At 39.1% G+C, this 21,318-nt stretch overlaps 1 protein-coding gene across 1 annotated transcript in view; it reads left to right on the top strand.

Annotated features, from left to right (window-relative positions):
• Window positions 1-21,318, top strand: part of MICAL3 (microtubule associated monooxygenase, calponin and LIM domain containing 3) — a gene marked incomplete at its 3' end in the record, with an annotated part of 66,300 nt that overhangs the window by 22,665 nt on the left and 22,317 nt on the right. Inside the window, exons 16-18 of the mRNA XM_009701363.1 lie at window positions 13,164-13,350; window positions 16,343-16,431; window positions 17,606-17,693. Of these exons, the coding sequence (XP_009699665.1) occupies window positions 13,164-13,350; window positions 16,343-16,431; window positions 17,606-17,693 (364 nt within the window). The remainder of the gene's footprint in view (window positions 1-13,163; window positions 13,351-16,342; window positions 16,432-17,605; window positions 17,694-21,318) is intronic.

The raw sequence follows: 21,318 nt of genomic DNA on the forward strand, positions 1-21,318 counted from the left end.
GGCACAGGTGTCAGAGTTTGAGCAGAAACTTCTGTCAGTGACTGTGTCTAAGACGTATCACAGCAAATACCTTCTACTGAAGAGTCCTTTGAAGAGGAGCAAAGCAGTTCCTAAGGGGACAAAGTGGTGATGTGTTATTGAGGGAAACCGCAAGTTTCCTAATATCTTCCTGGTAGGGAGAATGAAGTTGAGATCGTCAGGGGTCTTTGGAGAAGGGCAGTTCTGCATCTTGTGATTGATAGGTTTGGTCCTTCCTGTGTCTTGGCAACTGCATGGAAGAAGAAAGTATACTGCAAAAACAGAAGAGTGATTGCAGGGGAGAAACCACACAGTTGCAAAGGATGTCGTCTGGGTTGGACCCCCAGTTTTGATGGAAAATTTACATCTGCCTTGGGCTATTGCCCACCCATGTCTGTCAGATGGACTTCCTTAGCTGTACTTGCTCATCAGTTTAAGTCTAGAATCTTGCTTTGCCCTGGAGTTAAGAGTTACAAGGCCAGCAGTTTCAATGAGCTTGTAAGGTGGAATGTCTCTGTGTCTGTTGTACAGGTGGGGTAGGGGTGGCTTGCTAAGGCAGAATTCCTAGAAAGAGTGAAATCCTGGCAGAATTTGTTCTGAAGCAGTTTTTACTTTCATCACAAGACCTTTAATGCTGTCTCTTTTGGAAAGGGAAAACCTTCAAAAGATCAAGCAGGTTAAAAACCCCACCAATCTGCTGCTCTCAGCATTCTGTGGCCTGCATTTTCTTCATGAATTGGATTACAAAGTTTGCTTTACTGAGCTACGTTTTGAGAATGTAGACCTGTGTTGTCAAAATTGGGTTCGTGATATTATGAGCACCTCAGCAGTGGCTAGTAATGCACGAAGATACTGTTAAGTGTACATTGTTTTTTATATGATGGTAATATCTCCTAAAAAAAGCTGGCCTGCCTTTCATGGTGTGGTGGTTAATCTGCTCAAATGAACACCTGCTTGTATAAAAGCATCTTCCATGGTGTGTCCTATTGCTTTCCAAGCCATTTTGGCTCCTTTTGGGGAACACCATCTCGTCAGGGATCATGAAGCCATTGGAAAGCCATATGGTCTATCCAGAAGAGGATCTGACTGTTTGGGTATGGTATAAGAGACGAGCCTTTTAAACTGAATTTTGTCCTGACTTTGCAGACTCTCAGCTTATAGCCTTTCAGCAGTTTTCTGCTAGAGTTTCATAGGTCTTCTAACAGCAACAAGGTATGTGTGTAATACCTAAGTTTAAATCCCTGATGTGTACAAAGATGTTTGTAAGATGGAGATCACATGTCTTTTGGTACACATCTTTTCTGCCTCTGGAGATCTGATGCTTGTTCTTTTGAGATGATTCCCTGAAGTGTGATAAAGATGCAGCAGTACAAACTCTTTTCAGTAATTCTGTTGGAACTGTGGTTTTTGAAGATATGCAATGACTAACTGAGATGACCACAGCCAGCAGGAGCTGAAATCTCAACAGAAGAGAACTAACACCACCAATGATTTCTGCAAATACTGTTTTTCTTATTTAATTTTTATAGAAATCTGTTGATATATCTTTCCTGTAGCCATCTTTGTCTTTGCATGTTCAGAAATGCATCCTACTGGAGGACTGAACATGTACTTCACGTACCTGTACAGTGTTATATTCTGAGATCTGCCATGGAAAAGTAGACATATGTGAAAACTGCAAACTTGGCCATGGTCAGACAAAAATCCATGAACAGCTGCAGCAGTTGAAAATATTATCACCCTTTCAGCCAGAAATTAGTGACTTCACAGCTGAGCCTTTTGAAACAGCATATGAATGTTCCTCATCCTCATTCAGTGCAAAGTTGTGTGCTTTAGTTTAAGCTGCTTGTAGCATCTGTTTGAAATAAAGAGTTGATTTTTTTTTTTGAGAGGGGAAGAGAACACCCAAACAGATGTTAGTGCCAGCTCAGCTGTAAGGGCAGTAATGAACATCTGTAATATCTTTAAACAGTGTGCTGTTTCTTTGGAGGCTATCTAACAGTCGCTTTGGATACACAGCATTTTTTTCACAGCGCAGCAATTTCCTGATATGCTCTTGTGAGAACTTAAAAGGAAAGGAAGAATCAGGCAGAAGATATATTAATAATCAAGAAGTGGTGGAGAAAAGACTGTGCATAGTAAGGAGGTACAGAACTAGAAAGGCATGTTTTCTGGCATATTAAAATGAGGACATGTATGTGCATTGTGTAATATTCAGACTATTAGATATGGCTACGTTTTGACTATAAAACCAGCTGTATTTCTGTTCTAGTAGAATGTAGTACAGCTTAACTTGCCTGAGATAGTTTAATATCTGTAAGTTAAAGAGGAGGGATCTAAAGCTGAGAACAGAACACTGTGGCTTGAGTTGCATTGCTAATGAACTGCAACGAAGAGTAATTAGGTCAACAGGATGGATATTTTAAAACATTGCAAGGCGCAGCAATAAGTAATTTTTCATGATGCAAAGAGAGCAGTCCAACTGTGATATGGAGAGTTCCAAGTTGTACCTTTCACCGATTGTAAGACCTTGAGTCAGAAACTGTTGGTTTAATTGATGATTGATATAAGTAGTGTTGATTGGCTGCCCCTAGAATTATCTGTCAAATGGTCATGTGATCCTGTGGCTATGGGTGAAAAAACTTAGGTCTTTCAGCTTCAGATAAGGTGTTGCTTTACATCACTAGTGAGAGGTGTCAGCTTAAGATCACAGTCTCTTCGTTCATGCATTCCGGCCTGTCTTACCAAAGCCAATGGCAATGTTATCTCTTTTCTACCATTATTATGATTTTTTTTTTCTTTTCCTGTTTAAAAAAAGCTGAGGAATAAGGAACGTTCTCGGACCTGCCCCAAAAAAGTGATCATGCTCACTTCTTCCACTCCACCTTCCTCTCCACCGTATCCCAGGCAGCAGGTGATTCCCTCTGCATGCTCTGTCCCTCTCTCTTCATTACTGCTTGTACAAGTGACTAGATCAGTTACCAGATAGCACATTTACAAATGTGTTTCCAATTTTCTTTTTTCAGGGAGTGATAGGGCTTCTTCTCTTAACTTAGAAACATAGGTCGGCATTAGGTCACCAGAAACATGGAGAGTCTCCAGTGGAGACTGTAGGGTAATTTATACTTACAATAACCTTTCTCAGTTTTGAGTTGCAACATAATAGAAATGAAATATTTGGAGTAATGCAGGGAAAGAAAATGCAACTTATCTCCACTCTTCATTTAAATAGGTGTGACTGAGTATTTGTCCTTGTATCTGTGAAACTCTCTTAGGATTACTTGTATGAAGTGTTTTTTTGGAGTGTTGTAGTGCCATGCATGTCCACTGTGATCCTTCTGTTTCCCCAGCACCCAGGCCTTTGTCTCACAAGTTTGTGTTCAGTCTACCTGAGTTTGAATTTGGAGCAGTGAGAGCTGTTCTGAACAGTGTATAAACGTGCATCCCAATGTTCGTGCACATGTATTTATTGTCCTAGTTAAATGTTACCTGAAATCTTTTAATATTTGTGTCTTGTACATGGTCATTGTGCTTCTTTGAGTTGTATCCTTTTTAAATTTTTGTTTCATTTTCCTACTGCAGTAATAAATTCCACTCCTCCCTGATCAATCCTGAACTAATCTTGAGGTGATAAAAAGGCAGCTGCAGTTCCATAGACCTCTCATAACTTTAAATAAGGATTGTACACATAAATTTCCCCATAGGTAGAAAATGTTTCTTTGCTGAACACTTGGATGCCTATAAACTCTGTAAAGGCATGTTACCTTTTAGCAGAGTAGACAAGACTTAGTCTTGGACATAAAATTTGACTTACCTTATTGCTGTGATTTCTCAGGGTGTAGTTGCACGTTACAGTTAATCTGGTCTAATTATTTTCAGCCTCTGGAGCACACGTTCTCCGCAGCTTCTGTGGTGTCTGCATCTGCAGGATAGGTCTGGTCTGCTGACTGATCTGATTTAAAACTGTCCTATTAAAAAAAGTGGTTAGTTTTCTGGCACATTGTGGACAGCATAAGATGCAAGGAAGGACGGAGGAATGGACATCTAAGTAGAATGGGTGGGGAAAGCCCATTTCATTAGCAAAATCTGCCCTGAAACTGAATTGAGTATAATATTATCATGATGTGATAGCTAGCTGCCTTCCTCTTGGCCACATCCTTTGAAAATTTTGACAGATACATTTCATGAGAGAAGAAGGGTTTTCCCCAAGCTTACAGATAGAGAAACTAAGGCAGTTAAATACTGAGCTTTACTTTTTAATCTATGGCATGGGATTCATTTTCCATATAGAGAAATTGACTTTCAGTCACTAAGGACCCCTTAGCTCTATATTTTTCCCTGCCTAGCTTCTCAAAGTGTTTGTTTGTCCTGTGTCTTTTTGGTTGCCTAGTTCAGTCATAAGAGCCAACTACTGCTGGGTCCAAGTGTACTTTGACCATTTTCTACATTGTGTGCTGCAGGAAAGTTTGCATGTCTTCTTGTTCAAAGAAATAATAATAAAAATTTTTCTCTCTCCTTTTAACTCTGGGGAATTTTAACACCCTGTGCTACAGAACTGATCTGTTAGATTCAGTCGAGGAGTTTGCTTTTGGAGACATTCTTTGTCCCTTAGGAATGATTTCTTTTCCCGAAATCGTCTTGACCAAGACCTCATAGCAAATCAGATGGATTTGCGTCCTTGTTACACTGATGTCTTTTAAAACCTATACCTCTGTGCTTCTAATGCATTCATTCTGCCACTTCTTCTAAACTTTCCGTTTCCTTCCTTTGATCTAACATCACAGTATGAGTTATGTTGAGTGTCTTACCATCTTTATTGTACTAATTTCATTACATTGTGGTACTATATTGTGGTTTACTGATCTAATATGAATATCTAAGTTTTTTAAAAAAGCCAAGTTGTTATTGCCAGGTTTAGAATATTCTTAATAAACTGTTCTGCTATTGTTATGGCCTCTTTTCTGCCTACATCATAAGAAAAGTCAGATGAAGTGTGTTTTGACTAGGAAGTTGGTCTGTGATTGTTATTAAGCTCATAATTTGTTGCCTGCAGAGAAACAGGGAACCTGGTGCTGACTGTCCTGGGGAGCAGAGTCCCAGACAGGAAAGGGTAAAGAGCATGAACAAATGGCATGGATGCTGATGACACAAGGCTGTGGTGGATGTGTGCAATACAGAGAGCAAATATACTGAGTAGTGAAACACACTTATCCTAATGCTGCTGTTAACACGCTGAAACTGCTGAGAGTCAATTAGGAGTGATTATTTCTGTGTGATACCCACATGAATGCATAACAGCCTTCATCAACAGTTTGCTATATGCTTTTATTTTGCCGTAGATCTAGCACTTAAGCTCTTCTGATTCTTCTTTTTCTCTTACACCTCTTCACTAAAGTATGCTGTGGCTGTAGCAGAACAAGAAGAGTTATGTTTTATGCCAATTCATGCGAACATGGTTGCATTGTTTTCACTGCTTGCTTTCTGGATGGTTAAGCAACTGGCATTCCATCTTGCCTCCTACAGGCCAAAGTAAAAGGAAAAACGATGAGGCACTATTTAGTATAGAGACTTTGAAGCCTTCTTAACAGTGAAATATTCAACAGTCTGTCTGAATGGCTCAGTATTATACAGAAGCATGGGAAAAGAAAAGATAGGCATGCAAAAGAATTGCTTGATTTCAATTCATATTGACAAATTAATTGACGTTCCAGTAAAGGCTTTGGATGAATTAAGTCATAAGTGGTAGCCAGCTATAAAACTGTTGCAACTTTCAGAATGTGTTCTAACAAAAGACTCTTGTGGGCTGAATGTTTTCTGACAGGCAGTAGAAAATGAATAAGTGTGTGTCTGCAGTGACACAGAAGCCCACAGCTTTATAATAGGCCCTAGTTTTAGTGCAAATGATCTAGTAGGAAGGAGTAGGTGGAACTGAAAAAGCAGCTGAAAGTAGAGAATATTATTAATGCATCTGAATGGGAAAAGTATTTCTCGTAAATTGGGTGTGAACCCAATTTTCTATTCTGCTTTGAAGGACAGTTAGCAATACATAGCAGCACCCTGACATTCTTGACAGATCAAGCCTGAGGTTTCTTCCTGCACGTGTGTTTAGTTCCTGGTCCATTTACTTTTGAACTCTACAAACAAATTAGCTGTAGGGTGTGTGATAGTGCAAGTGATACTCCTGTCTTGTACAGCAGACCACGAGCCAGGTCTTTTTTCCATGTCACTAAGTGCACTGCACAACAATTTAAGAAGATTGATATGAAAGACCAGAATAGCAGAGGTGTCAAATATTGTGCCTGGGGTATGTTGACATGACAGTGCAGTAAGAACAGGTAGGACAGTGAAGTTGCAGAAGTAAAACCAGCAGCTTCTGTGATAGTTTGATTTTGCTGTGCTTTGCTTCAACCAGCCAGGCTCATTAAACATCCTCTCTTTGGTGTAAGTACAGCATTCGCTTTTCGTATACCAGCATTTTAAGGAAACTAACTCATTCTTTATGAAAACTGAAGTATATACTATAAACTTGTGTTTCTGTGCACAAAATCTGAGAAACACAAATATGTACAGATTTAGGTAAGTAAAGGAAATCCTTGAGAATGAAGAACTATGGTGAAATAAGTTGGCAAATAAGCTCCTTTGTGCGTGATAAAACTGCTTTTTTATTTTTTTTGGATGGTCATGCCAGAGAGAGAGGCCACATGCTTGTTTGGTTTCGGCTGCAGCAGTCTTAGATGAGAGAGTTGTGAATAATGACTAATTCAACTGTGTTTTCTTGGCTTTAAAGGTCAAAAGTTAACACCTAATTAGAACAGTAGACATTGAGAATAAAACCAGTCTTCACATGGGAGCTTCTCGTACTGTTCTGCATGTGAATTTCATACCTTTTGTCTGGCATTTCGGTGTCTGTTCCTTTTGGGGCTTTTTTTGCTGGTTTGTTTACTTCCTCCCTCCTTCCTCATCTCACAGAGATCTCCTCGTTTATTTTCTGATGACCAAGTGCCTGAGAATGTTGAGCAAAGGGCATGTCAACTGGCTGCCCTCCTGGAGTCCAGACCTGCAGTGAGGCATCAGGTGACTACAGCCCTGCCTATCTGGTGTCCTGTATCAGTGCGGAATTCTGGGTACTGGTGACATCTGGGGTCAGAGGGATAGCAAAATTCACCAAAATACAATGACCATTACTGTACAGTCATGTGGTTAAAAAGACACAGTCAAGTCTATTTTGTGTGGTATTTTTATCCTACTTGCCAGTTCTTAACTGTCTGTTTGTTTGATGAATGACAGTGTTTCTGTTTCTCAAAACAGAATATGAACAATAAGGTAAAAAACAGCCTCCAAGCTTCAGAGTACATGCTGAAAACCAGCTGGACTCCAGATCAAATCATCGCACAGTGATTGTTTACCAGTCAGTTCCTCACAAATTTTACTTGCTTGTGGAAGCAAGAACATGCGTATGTTCCAAGCATAGTTCCTGGCTCTGAAGTACTACTCTTCTGTCCATGCTTCCTGTATACTTATTTCCAATGGTAGAGTTAGCAGCTTGTGCAGATTTTCTTTGATTCCTGTGTACGCTTTTGGTTTGGTTTTGTTTTGTGCTTAATTTTCTCTTCTGTTGACTTTGGCATGTGGGAGGTGCCAGTTTAAACAGTGGTCTCTTTAGTTTCTAGTTGCTTGCCCCTGTCTCTGTTTTCAGTTGTCTTCAACAGCATTTGGCAAACTGGAGAGTGCTTTTGGAAAACACCATCTACATAGGTGATTTTTTTAGTAACTTACTGGTTTGAGTTAACAATCCAAAATCAAGCTGTTGTCTTGAGCTGGAAAGTCCCAGAACTTTTGTTGGTGGGCATAACTTTTCCAAGCCATGCCAAAAGGATATTTATAACATCTAGGTCACTTTTCATTGGTGTTCCTTGGGGATGCCATTTTGGCTGATGATTAAAGTCGGTGAAGCTGTCCTCCAGGAAGGAAGAGTGAACTTTGGCTAGATTTGAGATAGGATTTGGGGACATAGAAGAAACTATGAAAGACTGAGTAAGAAGACTAGTTTAAATATGTCAGCACGTATTTGTTAATGGATGACACAACTGAAGATCTTGGGCATGATCCAAGGATCGCATGTTCATGTGCATTTCCTTATTCAGTTGAAATGATGATACAAAAATGAACATCTAGACCAAAACATGTTGCTCCTACCTTTTGTGTTGTGCTCTAGCACTTTCCAGCTCCTTTTGAGGGTGGAAAAGGTAACAGCATTGCAAGCAAAGATAGAAATTATTTTTCAAACTGTCTAATTTCTGTGTAGTGCAGAATTAAAGAGGAGATAAAGCAGAGAGGAGACAGAGAACTCAAAGTAGAGGAAAGAATAAGGTGGGTAGGGCAGAGAGGAAAGAGAGGAAACAGATGTTGGAACACTGCAGGCAGTGATGGATTATGATGTGGGATTTAAGAGAAGAAAACAAGAAAAATAGATTAGTAAGAAAAGGCTTAAAGTAAGATATTTTCAGAAAAGAAATTTGAGTAAATGTTGATCTTAAGTACGGAAAAAATGTGTATAAACAGTATTTAAATTGGGGAAACTGTGAAAGCCAAGCTATTTTGCATTTTGTCTAGTAGATTTAAACTTGAGGCTAGCCTATTCTAAGTGGCTAGAAATAGCTATTTTCATGGGCTATGCAGCTACGTGACATTTATTTTTCCTTTTTATAACTAAAACCATAGTTTTCTTCTAAAAGAGAGTCAAATATTTGAAATTTGCTTAATTTTTCTTTCCAGACTGTAATTTCTAGGAATGCAGAGTTTCTACTAGTGCTATTTGTGTGATACTTCTGGCTATTGTTTTTTTCCTACTTATGTGGAGTATTTCTTGGGAGATAGGCATAATGAACCATAGGGATAGTGACAAGGGTATGCTGGAAGACCAAATTTTGGGTTCTCCTGTGAGGAACCAGTTTCAGAAGGGTGCAAATTCTCATTTCGGAATTTATTGTTTGCTATTTAATAAGCAAGAACAGCAGATTGCTTTATATTGTTTCATTCTTTTCAATGTGATGTTTCCAATCTGCTTACAGTAAATTTTAGGTTGGAGATTTGCTGCTAATTACTGGGAACACATACAAGTTAATTTCTTTCTCTTCCATCCCCAAGGAGACCAGGCTTTTTGTTTATATGGTTAAAATATAGAAGAGGTCTCAAATGACCTGAAATATGATCTTAGTGCCTTGGGCCAGTAATACAGAACAGTGGGAGACACAAGAGGAGCAGAGGAAATTGATTTGGGATCTTTGCCAGTGGCTTAGTTTGTTGGGTTACAGGAGGCTGGACATCTGTGGAAGTAGGTAACTGCTTCCAAATGGTCCTAAATAACTTAAAACCTAATAAAGAGCAAATGAAGAATAACTTACTCTGCCTCACTAGAGAGAAGGTGAAGATACACTTGACATTTTTCTCCAAGTTTGTAAGAAATTTTTTTTGATGGTGGTCAGAAGGGCATGAGGTTCTTTTATTTTCCCCTCTCTTCCCTCTGTAGCCATGTATGATTGTTTTGATTTTTTATTTTATTTTTTAGCCTGAGACTGAACCGTCTCGCCGATTCTTTGTTGACCAGTGGGAGCTCTCCCTTAGCCTCCGTTCTTCTAATCGCCCTTCTTCACCTTCATCTGACTCCCTTCGACAGGTAGCATTAGCGTGAGCATTGCAAGGTGCACTCAGCTGTGTTTGCCTGCTGCACCCCAGTCCCACCAGCCAAGGACACACCACAGGAGATGGCTAGGCTTGCAATGCTTCACCTGCAGAATGCAATGTCTGTGCATATTCATGCACAAATGAGAAGCCAGAGGCAACCTGTGGCATAGCTTGGTTATTGTCAGCCATAATGCAGTTTGAAACTAAATATATTTAATGTTTCGTGTAAATTAAAAGCTTGTGGTACATCTCACTCTCAAATAATTTGTTTTGAGCACTGATAGTCCTTCTGGCTTTGCAGTAAAGCTTTCTTGTTTTGCTTGCTGCTTTTGTTGAGATCTTGGGCCAAACTACAGAATGCTTTGTGGATATATGCTTAATGGACAGTGTGAAATAAAAAGTACTTCAGCTTTCTGGAAAATCATTGAACATTTGATGTAGTTCCAGTTGTCATACATAAACAGCAGGAACTTGATTTGACCTAAGCTGGAGTGTGTTCTTTGCCCACTCTTGAAAATATTGCAGAACGTTGTATATCTTGAAGGCTTTTGCTCATGGGAGGAGAGATAAAATCCTTCATTTAAGACCCAGTATTAGGCCAGATGAGATGTGTAGGAAAGAAGCAAAACAAATCAGAAACACGGAACGCCAATTCAAAAATTCAGCAACTAAATTTCCCCCACCAAATAGTCCAAGGTATTGTGAGTTAAGATTAGCATAATCGCTTTTTGAGCGTGGAACTTCATATGTGTTGGTAGAAATGTGAAGATCCTCGAGCATCTGCAGTTAAGGTTGGATGAAGGTTTCAAATCAAAACTTGTTCAGTGGAAACCTGGCTCAGCTAAAAGAAAGTTTTTACCATGTAAAAGCTTGAACTATCTTTTAAGAAAACTTAAAGCTTCAAAGTTTTCTGGTCTTTTAGAGGAAAATGGAAAACTCTTGGCCATATGATTATGATTGCCAATTAAAAGTCAATGCTGGAGGAAATTTTTCCAATGAGCACCATTTTAAATGTAGTATTTGACAAGATGTGATATATGACATTGAAAGGCAACTCTGCACATGTGTGTGTGCACACACTAGCTGAGGAAGAATATGGAACCTGGAAAATTTTGAAAGACAGATCATGTGTTACTTCTTGCATATAAATATTGTGAGTGCTCTGCATTTTGCGGTGGAATCAGTAGACAGGTAGAAGTTCTTACTGGGTAGAAATAAACCCTCATTACTGCAGTGGCACAGAGCTTAAGAATTAGGACTTCAGTGACAGCAGCAGTAATATCTTATGGCGGAGCACTCAATTTTCATAACAGTTTTCCCCAAAGAAGTACTTATTCTGTGGTGAATTTCAGTTTTTGTGATGCTTCCTGCTGTTCTGGTGTCTGAACATTTGAAGGTCTTAAACATTCTTAAAAGGCTAATAACCACGTGTACGAAATCTGTGCTGTGTTATTAGTTGTCGAAATAACTAGTGTGCTTCAAACAACTATGCTATATGAGTAAAGGAGGTTTTTTAGATACAACTTTAGTCCTTTCCTTCAGAAAACTGTTACCCTTGGTCTTTTACACTTGCCAGAAACTGGAGTGTCTCTCTGATGATCCTTCATTTGCTGAGGAGACTCCCGCTAGGAACATTTGTAATGCCTCTTAGTCTGGAAAAGGAAAATTGTTTGGCTGCTGCTCCTTGCTGCTCTGAGTCAAATACGTGTTGTTTGCAGTGTGATTGAGCTAATGTGGATGTAACCACATAATTTTCTTAACCATGTAATTATTGCCAATGGTTGTTAAGTATTTCCTGTGAAAAACACTTTCTCTACTCCTACAGTGACTGAACTTGGCTTGCAAACACTCATTTTGTACCATCTAAGGTAACAGCCAACTTGCCTAGATTTCTTGGAATACCAGAGAGTTTTTAGATATCCAAAGTTAGGGAGTCAGTCAATACCCATGATGGAGAAAAGCCTAGGCATAAAGCCGTTGTTCACAGTTGAACAAGTATATGTTCCAGATGTATGCAGGTATGGCTTTAATGCATTAGATGAGGCTCTTGCATCTTTTTCCATATAAACCTCTGTATATTTTAGCATTGGAAGAATTAATATTTTTTTAATCACTGTGGGTTCCTTAGTTAATGATTTTTCCCTGCTCTATGAATGCTTTGTAAATGAATTCTTTCCAGTTGCTAAGCATATAAATATGCTGTTGTGATCAGCATGTTGCATTAGACTGTGTAGCGTGTCTTCTAAAAGATCTCTGTTTCTGCTGCCAATTTTGCCTGGAACCTAAAATCTTAACCTATATTTGGCCTCATCTTTGAGAAGTGTCTATGTGTAGGTTTCTAGGTGCAAAACACCCCACAAGTGAAAACAAGATCTGCTTTCTTCATCATCATAGTATTTCTAGAGCACTTAGAGAAAGCAAAACGCAAGCTGCCTTTTCTGTTCGTACAGTTGATCCTGGACTGTACTGGTGATTTCTGATGACACTAGCTTTGCTATTACTACTTGTCACTTTGTATTGTCCACTGTCTTGGCATGGTTTGACTTCTCTGCACCTTTTCACTACCTAACCTATCATCATTTTAGTAATTTTTTTAATTTATGTGTTTTGTTGTTTTGGTTTTTTTTCTTTTCTCACTTCACTGCTGTTTTATTCCATCCATCTGGTAGAAGTATATAAAGATGTACACAGGCGGAGTGAGCTCATTGGCTGAGCAGATAGCCAATCAGCTTCAAAGGAAAGAGCAACCCAAAACCCTTCTAGACAAGAAGGAACTGGTAAGATGATGTACAGAAGATGATGCGTGTTTGTGATTAGATGTACTGTAGATCTGAAGTATTGTGAGTGTCCAGTTGTTACTACTGCTAATGGAATCTGTCGTAGCTTTGTGAAAGACTTCATTTCCCTTTCTCTGCTCACCCTCACTCTTGTCCTCATTTTCCTTGCAAAATATTTTAATCTAATCTCAGTGTCCAAGGATTGTGCATAAACAGTTGAGAAACTGCTTGTCGTATTTATGAAGATGTGTTTGATCCATTGGGGCTATTTCTGCATTATTGTTTTCTGGAGAAGATACTGATTTTGATAATGTAGGTCTAAGAACTGCTGTTTGAGGGACTTCTGATGGTTTTGGCTTTCCATCATATGCCTCCTTCAGTCATTTATTTCAAGTACATATTTACATCATTAATAGTACTGGTGTCGGCTCTTCCATCCAGAGCTTATTTTACTCCTGACATATGTAGGCATGACATCCTAGGACCTTCTTCCCTGAACAATAAGGTTAGTTTTTGGTGTCCTGATTAAAACTCTGAATTATGTCCAAGAACTGCGGCACCCATGTGTGAAAGAACTGCAGCATCCAGATGCTCCTATATCCACAGAAATGAAGAGAAAATATGACCGTGCAATCTTGGTAAGGCTGGTCACACACAAATTTAACCATGCCTATTTCTATCTAGGGCTCGCTCAAAAAGGAGTTCCCCCAAAACCTGGGGGGCAGTGATGTTTGCTACTTCTGCCGCAAGCGAGTCTATGTGATGGAAAGGCTGAGTGCTGAAGGCAAGTTCTTCCACCGGAGTTGCTTCAAGTGTGAATACTGTGCGACGACTCTGCGCTTGTCATCCTATGCCTATGATATTGAAGACGGTAAGAGAAATTGCCTTTTTGTCAGAATTCTCTTAACTGTCCTGGAAGTCCATCTAGTGATTTCAGCTCTTTCTTTACTTAAAAATTATTTGGCGAGTTAAGGAAGAGAGTAACTTGATTCCAAAGACACCATCTCTCAAACTGTTGAAACTATGTGGATTTCCTGTGGCCAGGTCATGCTGACAGCAAAATAACTGAGCTCTTAGGAATTAATTTAACATAAAACAACTGCTAGAATGCAAAGAAACAAATAGTATTTAGGGGCTTTACAAGGGTTTGGAGGCTGAATTTGAGGGCTAGACCCTTTATTCTTATTTCAGTACTGTCAACGAGGAAACTCTTTGGTGTTTAATACCACTGAAGAGAAAATAACACGTTGGAGAAAAATGCAGTCAGCTTTTTCTTCTTGAAGACATCACAACTGTCCAACTCTGTATGTTTATTTTAGATGTACTAAAATAGGAACTTTATAATCAGGGGCTATGATAGTAGCCTATTACAGACTAAGTTCTATTTATGTAGCAAAAAATGGAGCATCGAAGTTCAGTAGAGGTAAGTCAGTCATATAAACAGAGAAAGTGTTGTTGAAGTAGTTACTGAAGATTCCGTAAGGACTCTTGTTTTCTCTATCTGGTAGACTGAGGAGGAAGGAATATGATTCTGAAACTTGCTGATGACTTAGTTAACAGATTCTAGCATGCTAAGAATTAAGGGAAGCTTCAGATATACCTAACAAATCTGAGAAACCAGACAATATGGCAGCAGATGAAACTCAATTTATCAACAAAGTGTGCATATTGAATGTAATAATTTGAAATCACACATCACTTGTGAAAAGTAATCACCTTCTAAGAGTAGCAATGTGTTACATTCTTTGCTTGAGCAGTGATTGACAGAAATTCCACATTTTCTGAAGAAAAAATGAGAAAGTATGTCAGATAAACCTTTATTTATATTAGCAGGTATGCCTTTATTTTCTTCCACAGCTGCCATTTATCTTTACTCCTATCTCAATATGAAAATTTGTGCAAAGTGATGTAAAACTAGTCAGAGGTTAGGTGGAAAGGATTCTACCCCAGACGTGTTGGTGTAGAAACCAAAATAACAGGAAAAAAGTGTTAGTACTGATAGTTTTCCCCACTCATTGAGGCAAAAATGAAGTAAAAATTATAAATTGATATGCCACAGGATGAAATTCCAGAATATTCTACTGCAGATTGAAATGTTATAAAATTGATAGGTATCTACTGCATGTAGCTAAGGAAGAATCTGTTTGCATATACTGGGTAGAATAATGGCCATGGAAACACCATCTAGGCTTAAGGGGCAAAAAGAGCCAAAATTTCGTATTGATGATGCATTATATAATGACTTAAGTAATGGACTTGCTCAGTCATGAGGAGTTGAGGGAACTTAGCATTGTCAAACCAGACTCCCATTAAGGAGTAGAAAACCCATTATTACTTGGCCGGAAAGTCAGCAGACTTGGCATGCAAGTTTAAAGGGGCCACTGATAATTTTGAAATCAACATACAAAAGTAATATCTTGATCAGTAAATCAAAGTTGGGAAAAAGCATATTTGAAAACTGGTTATTTTGGACATTCACAAGTAACTGAATACCTGACTATACGTTTGGCAAACAGACTGAGCTTGTCTGTCAGCTGTATGGGCTGAAACAGTTTCTGCCGCCAGGTTTAGTGATTTCCTCTGCAAGTGAGGTTATGTATGCAGTTATGGCCAGATTGTTCTCAATGAAGACAACACAAAGCTTGGTGTTTCAGCACACTTACAGCATTGATTCTGAAATGACATTACATGCCTAACAGTTGTGTGTGTATATGAAGCAGATATGACCAAACAGAAATATGTGGTATCCTATCTAATCTCATCATTCTGAAAATTTAGCTTATATTTTATTCTGAGTTTTCTTTGAGAGAGGTGGTGACAAAGCTATGCACGTATCGTTGTTATTCATCTAGCTGTTTGGACTGATGAGCATTCTGCAGCGTTCTGCAGTGTGTGTCTGGTTTTAGGCTTCAAAGCCTGAGAATTTTTATGGAAGAGCTTTTCTGTTGTTGCTCTTTTCAGACAATTTGAAAGAGCTGTTTTTGGAAAAAGTAAATATTAAGAAATGTTTATTTAAGCAGAGACTTCTCAAAAGATAGCGTTTGTCACTTTTCCATTGTAAAACAAAGCATTGTGCAGATACCAGCCCAGAGAAACTAGAAGAAGAGGCAAAGGTCAGAATATAGGTTTGAAATGCATTAGCAAAGTTGCAGGAATAGGTTAGCAGTAGGGGATGCTATGGGCTTCATATACCAAGCAGGATACACTGCCAAAGGTACACTAGACAATAATTATGTGACATCAGTTTGCTGCCATTATTATTATTTGTATTATGGTATTACTAGTGCTGCTTTGGCTTCCTGACAGTGTTCAGATACTGGTGAAAACCCATCTAGACTTCGGGGTGTTACTAAACCAGTAGTATCACAGAAGGTCTTAACTGTGAAAATGAATCATTCGTTGATTGTCCTTTCCACAAGTAGCCACTGTGCATTTTTAGAGATGGTTCTTTGGGAGTTAACACTGTCCTCTCTGTCACTTTCCTCTGCTGGTTGTATTCATTCTTGCTTTTTCCAAAAGTGCTTCTGCCAGCTTTTCATGTGATGATTTCTTTGTTCCTCACACACTGCCGCATTGTTAGCATGTGATACCACACAAACCTCACAGCTTTGCTTTGGTGTTTGATAGGATTTTAAGCTAAATGGCTGTCAGGCACCCAATGGAAAGGAGACTAGCTAGCTAGGAGGGGGAGAGAGGAGGGCTGGAGTTAAAATTTCAGATAATGTTTGCCTCTGTGTATAGTGAAGAAACTAGAGGGAGCAATGGGAATGGCAGCAGAAAATAAGTTGCAGTGAGATGGACGTTTATATTGTGCTAAACTGCTGTGTTCTCATTGTCAGCTATCATTTGTGTTTTATCTGCAGGTAAATTCTACTGTAAGCCTCACTACTGTTACCGACTCTCTGGTTATGCTCAAAGGAAGAGGCCGGCAGTGGGTCCTCTGTCAGGAAAGGTAACTCATTGTTTTCATCTAACATGTCATCTTAATAGGTTTTGATTCTTAACATTGAAGAAGTAAATATACTCTCTTTTGTGGTTTGGTTTTTTTTTTTTTTTCAGAAAGTAGAAAAATTCAGATTGCATCGAGTTGCCTTTTTATATCATGAGAGCTTGCAGTTCTATGAATTTTATTTAAAAGCATTTCCTTTAATTACCACTTTTCTTTTCACGGTTCTTATTATAAAATAATGTACTGTCCCATTCAGAACAGGATTTTCATTTGTTTTCTTGTCGACTGAAATACTTATTCAGTCCATGCAGAGAATAAATGAATAATGTTACCAGTTTTGGTTTTGCTTTGTTTCTCCATGCTTTTTCTCAAGATGAAACAAATTATTTGCATTTCCTTTGAAACATGAAGTTCTACCCCACTTGCTTAGGCTATGAAGAAGACCTGCCTTCATTTCTGAAGTTTTTCTGTGTGTAAATGGGAACCTGCGTGAAAAGAAAGGATATCCCTTTTTCTATACTATTGTAATGGAAGCATTTGTGCTTTAAATATAAGGTCAACACATACTGTGTAATACAGAAAAGTCTCCCAGCTTTTGTCATTACAGTCCAGGGCACTTAAAAGGGGGTTGAGGATACAAATTCAGTATTTTTGCATACTCCAAGCAAACTACATGCTAGTCTTTTAACAAGTTCTGTTAAGCTTGCACGCTACAAACTGTCCTTTCCCCTTAAATTACGTTTTCCTTTGTGGTGGTGGTGGTGCTTGTCTTTCTGCCAGTTTCTCAGGTTTTATTAGTACAAGCTAAAGCTGTACTCCTTCTTTTTGGAAGGATAAGGGATCCATCTCAATATTTATGACATACTTCCTGCCAAAAATAAAGACCAAAAATGGTACTTGTTTTATGTCCCAGATGAGCAAACTTCAGGGATCTTACTGCTTTGACTTTCTTGGATATCCGGCTTACTTTCAGAACTTTAATAAAGCCAGAAAATGAGAAGGAACGTACTTAGTTCAGACATTGCATTATGTGATGATTAAGGGATATCTTAATTGCAAGAGGGATGTCTTCCTGGTTCAACGTGTTCAATTGAACACAGCCTCACATGATCGGAAGGAGTATTTCTGAGGCATTTTCAGTTTTAATATGAATTTAATTTCCCCCACATTCTTACAGGACACCAAAGGACCTCTGCAGGACGCCATGGCAAATGATGGAAGTGGACGGGCAAATACCATCTCCGCCTCAGCAGAGAGGGCCCCAGGTAGCTCCGCTTCCTTCTTTAGCAGGGTGGTGCAGTACTCGCTCAGCCTCTTTGACAGAGTTAGGGTGGCAAGCCAGCGCCTGCAAAGCAGAGTTTCCTCGATTGGGCACCAGGTAGCCCAGAACCCTTTGGACTCCTTTTTCATGTGTCAGCTGATGGCTTTTGGGGTTCCCTTTCTCTATGTCCAGTCAGAAGTTCTTGTGCAGATCCTAGGGGAATTTTGTGGGCAGCCTGCTGACCAGTAAGAATTAATGTGACCCAACTTTATCAGCTGTGTAACTAATGTGATTTTTGAGGTGCCATGTCAATTTTGTGCATTATGTGAAAGTCTCAGTATATTATTTTGCACTGTGGCTTTGGGGCCTAGATGTTCTCAGTCGTTTCAAGGACATTATCTGAAGAATTCCAGGAAAACACAGATGGTCAGTTGAGAGTCTCTTCTGAGTGGGCCCAGATAAAGAGCCCTGTAACGTGTGCAACTCGGTGCTAGTGAAGTTAAAAGTTCTTCTGAAGCACTGGAATAGCTCACAAACTGGATTTCTGTGTTTGCCTGAATTCTGGGTGTGGTTTCTTGTTCTTCCAAGCTTCTCTTCGTTAATCTGGTACTTGAATTGGAAAGACCGCATTCTCTCTGGATTGTGTCTCCTTTGGAATTCTGGGTGTCTGACAGCTAACGGGATCAGATTCCTTGAACTCCTTGAATTTTGTGGTGCTGTTGGTCATGGTGCTCTTCCCTCACTGCCAGAATCTGTGCTGCTCCTGGCCTTGGCTTTGGGAATGGGGTGGTGAATGTCTGTGTCTTACTGTGAAGTAGTTTTGCCCTTTAACTTGAAATTCTAATTCCTTCTAACGTGGGAGAAGCATTTGTGCTACAAATGCTCATTTGCCCAGCCCCTAAGTGCTCGTTTAGTGATGTCAGAAAAAGGAAGAGGTTTGATTTCTAGTATTTGTTCCCGAACACTATGGATAAACTAAATCAGCTGCTTTTGGAGAGAGAACATACTTAGAGCAACACTTTGAGAAAACAATGTTTTTGCAGTACCAGTTGAGAAAAGACCTTAACAACATTCAGGAAAATAAAAATCATGCTGTTGTTTGACTTTATGTATTATTCTTACAAGTGTTTCTAAGATTGTAACTGAATGCAGTCTGACAGAAATTTATTGTAAGTGAGTGCAGTTGGTTCCTAAAGTGTAGTTACTTTCACAGTTTCCTCTTTCGTTTGTGTGGAATTTCCATATGGCAAAATGGAGGACAGGGAAAAGGTACGGAAGACTGACATTTGGAAAATGCTGTAGACAGATCAGTTGACTACAGCATTTTTTGTACAACTGGATAGACTTAAAATTGCTTTCTCTAAAAGTGAAGAGGTTTTTGTTGGTGTTTTGTTTCTTTGTTTTTAGCTGGAGCATATTCTTTAAGATGAATGGAAAAAATATTTCTTCGAGCACAGGGCATGTGATCTGAGAATAAGGTGGTTTATGAAGTAAAGCTATTGGTGATGAGGAGTGGAAGAAGGAGAGTTTAGCTATAGTTATCAATTAGTTTATCAAAGCAATTGCTGGCAGAAAGTCTCCTTCCTCTGATTTAGTCTTTCCAACTGATTGAATTTAATTACTCACTTTTGTAAATGAGCATTCAGTAAATAGCATCTAAGTGATCACTAAGCAGAGCAAACAGTAGGCCATGGTTTCCTATAAACTTCTATAAATCAGATATAAATCAGAAGTTTCCATCTCTCCTTATGCAGTGGTGGCACAATCCTGTAATAGAACTGTAGTACTCCCAGAGGAATGAAACAGAACAGACACCATTTTATCAAATGCCAAAACTTGAAATCTAGGGCTCCTTCTGTTTTGTTTTCTGCTTTTCTAAAGCAGTATATAACAATAGCATAATTTTTAAAGCTTTTGGACCTTTTAAAGCTTTGCCTCTTGCAGTGCCCAAGGTACATTAGGACATATTCAGCTTAGCTGAGTCAAGCTAGGTCATCTTTAAGGCAGTGTATTGTGGTGCATTCTTCTGTGTGCATGACAGAAGTACATTTAATGATAGAAGAGTGACCAGTGCCTCTGCCGTTCTCCCCCTTTCTGCTAGAAAAATGCCATTAGTGGCTGAGATTTTTGTTTTCTTTGTTGAAGTAAGTTCCAAGAATATCTTAAAACTACTGGCTTAACAATGGTGAAGAAGCAGTAGGAGACTAAGTGCAATGTACTTTAAAAGCAAGCCACAGTGTCATTAAAGACAGGTGAGTTCTCTGTTAGTGTAACACTCACGTCCTGTAGATACCTACCTTTAGCTCCTGTTCTTGCTGGCTAGGTAGGTCAGGAAACCTGTGATGTGTTTACAGTTATATATGGTTTGAAAAAACAAAACAGAACAAACCCTTTTGAATTACCAAGCTTGCTAATATGGTGGAAGAATGGGATATTATTCCTGAATAATCGGAAGGAGTCTGTAAGATTACATCTCAGTATAACTCCTGACTATCAACTATCTGCGTATATGTTTTCTTGCAATTTGTTAAATTGTCTGTTTAAGAGACTATAGATGTTCTGCTTTCACTGTAGACAAATACCTTGAGCAAAAACCTGTCTGAAATGGAGGTAGAGGTAGAGCTCTGTTTCCAAGGCTCCACTTCACCCATATGGTAGACTCATCTAGTACAGGTCATACAACTGAAAATATTTGACCTCCCTTAAGGCAAGTGCCAGCGAATGAAATCTGACAATAGCAATTTCAGACCCTGAGATCTGAGCCAATCTGCAATAGTGAGGTAGATCTTGATCTGAGGTGTAAATTGCCTCTAAAATGATTAAGTAAAAAAAAAGCATAACATGCACAAGTTTGGTATTTGATGGAGATGTGAAAATAGCTTAGAAAGCAAAAGGAAGGCATACAGCAGAAACATCAGTTAAAGAATATACAAGACAAAAAAACAGCTGTTTTTAAATTTTATACCCCTGAGTTAAATTCAGCCCTGAGTTAGCAAAAGTACTTGTTCAGTGAGCTTTATGGTGACTCATGCAAGGCTTGCTTTTTAGTTGCCATGGAATCCCAAATGGATGTAAATTGCATAAGTTCTTCCCCTACGCTCGCTGCCTCCTTTGCTATACCGCCAAATCTGGTTTCTTCTTTTTTAGCCAGTTTAATGTTTAAAATATATTCAACCACCAAATAACATTCAGCAGGTTTGGTCAACTCAGGTAAGATTGGTCACAACAAGCACTTTCTTGTGATGTGTTACTAACCTGATTGGCATGTATTAACTTTGCTAAAGATGTCAGTCCCTCACTGAGTGGCCACAGTCTTAGCTGGCATTTGATGTGATTTGTCTGTCCCTTGTATTATAATAGTTGCAGGGCACAATCTATGATAAGCAAGTTGAGGTTTTTTAGCAGTCAGCTAGAATCACCTTTGTTGCAAAGGTTTTTCCTGGTTTGCCAGAGGGCCTGCATGGCATCTTATGTGGTGGTTGCAAGGCATGTTCCCAGGGAGGTTATTGTCAAACTGGCCCTTGCAATATAGATCAACTTTTCAGTTTGGGAAGGGGGAACAAGCTTTTGAGTAATGGATGCCATTCTGTATGGGAAAGGGAAGTCAGGGAAAGCTGTTACTGTGCTTT

The sequence above is a fragment of the Cariama cristata genome, unplaced genomic scaffold, assembly GCF_000690535.1.
Source record: "Cariama cristata isolate BGI_N322 unplaced genomic scaffold, ASM69053v1 scaffold25325, whole genome shotgun sequence".
NCBI lineage: Eukaryota > Metazoa > Chordata > Aves > Cariamiformes > Cariamidae > Cariama > Cariama cristata.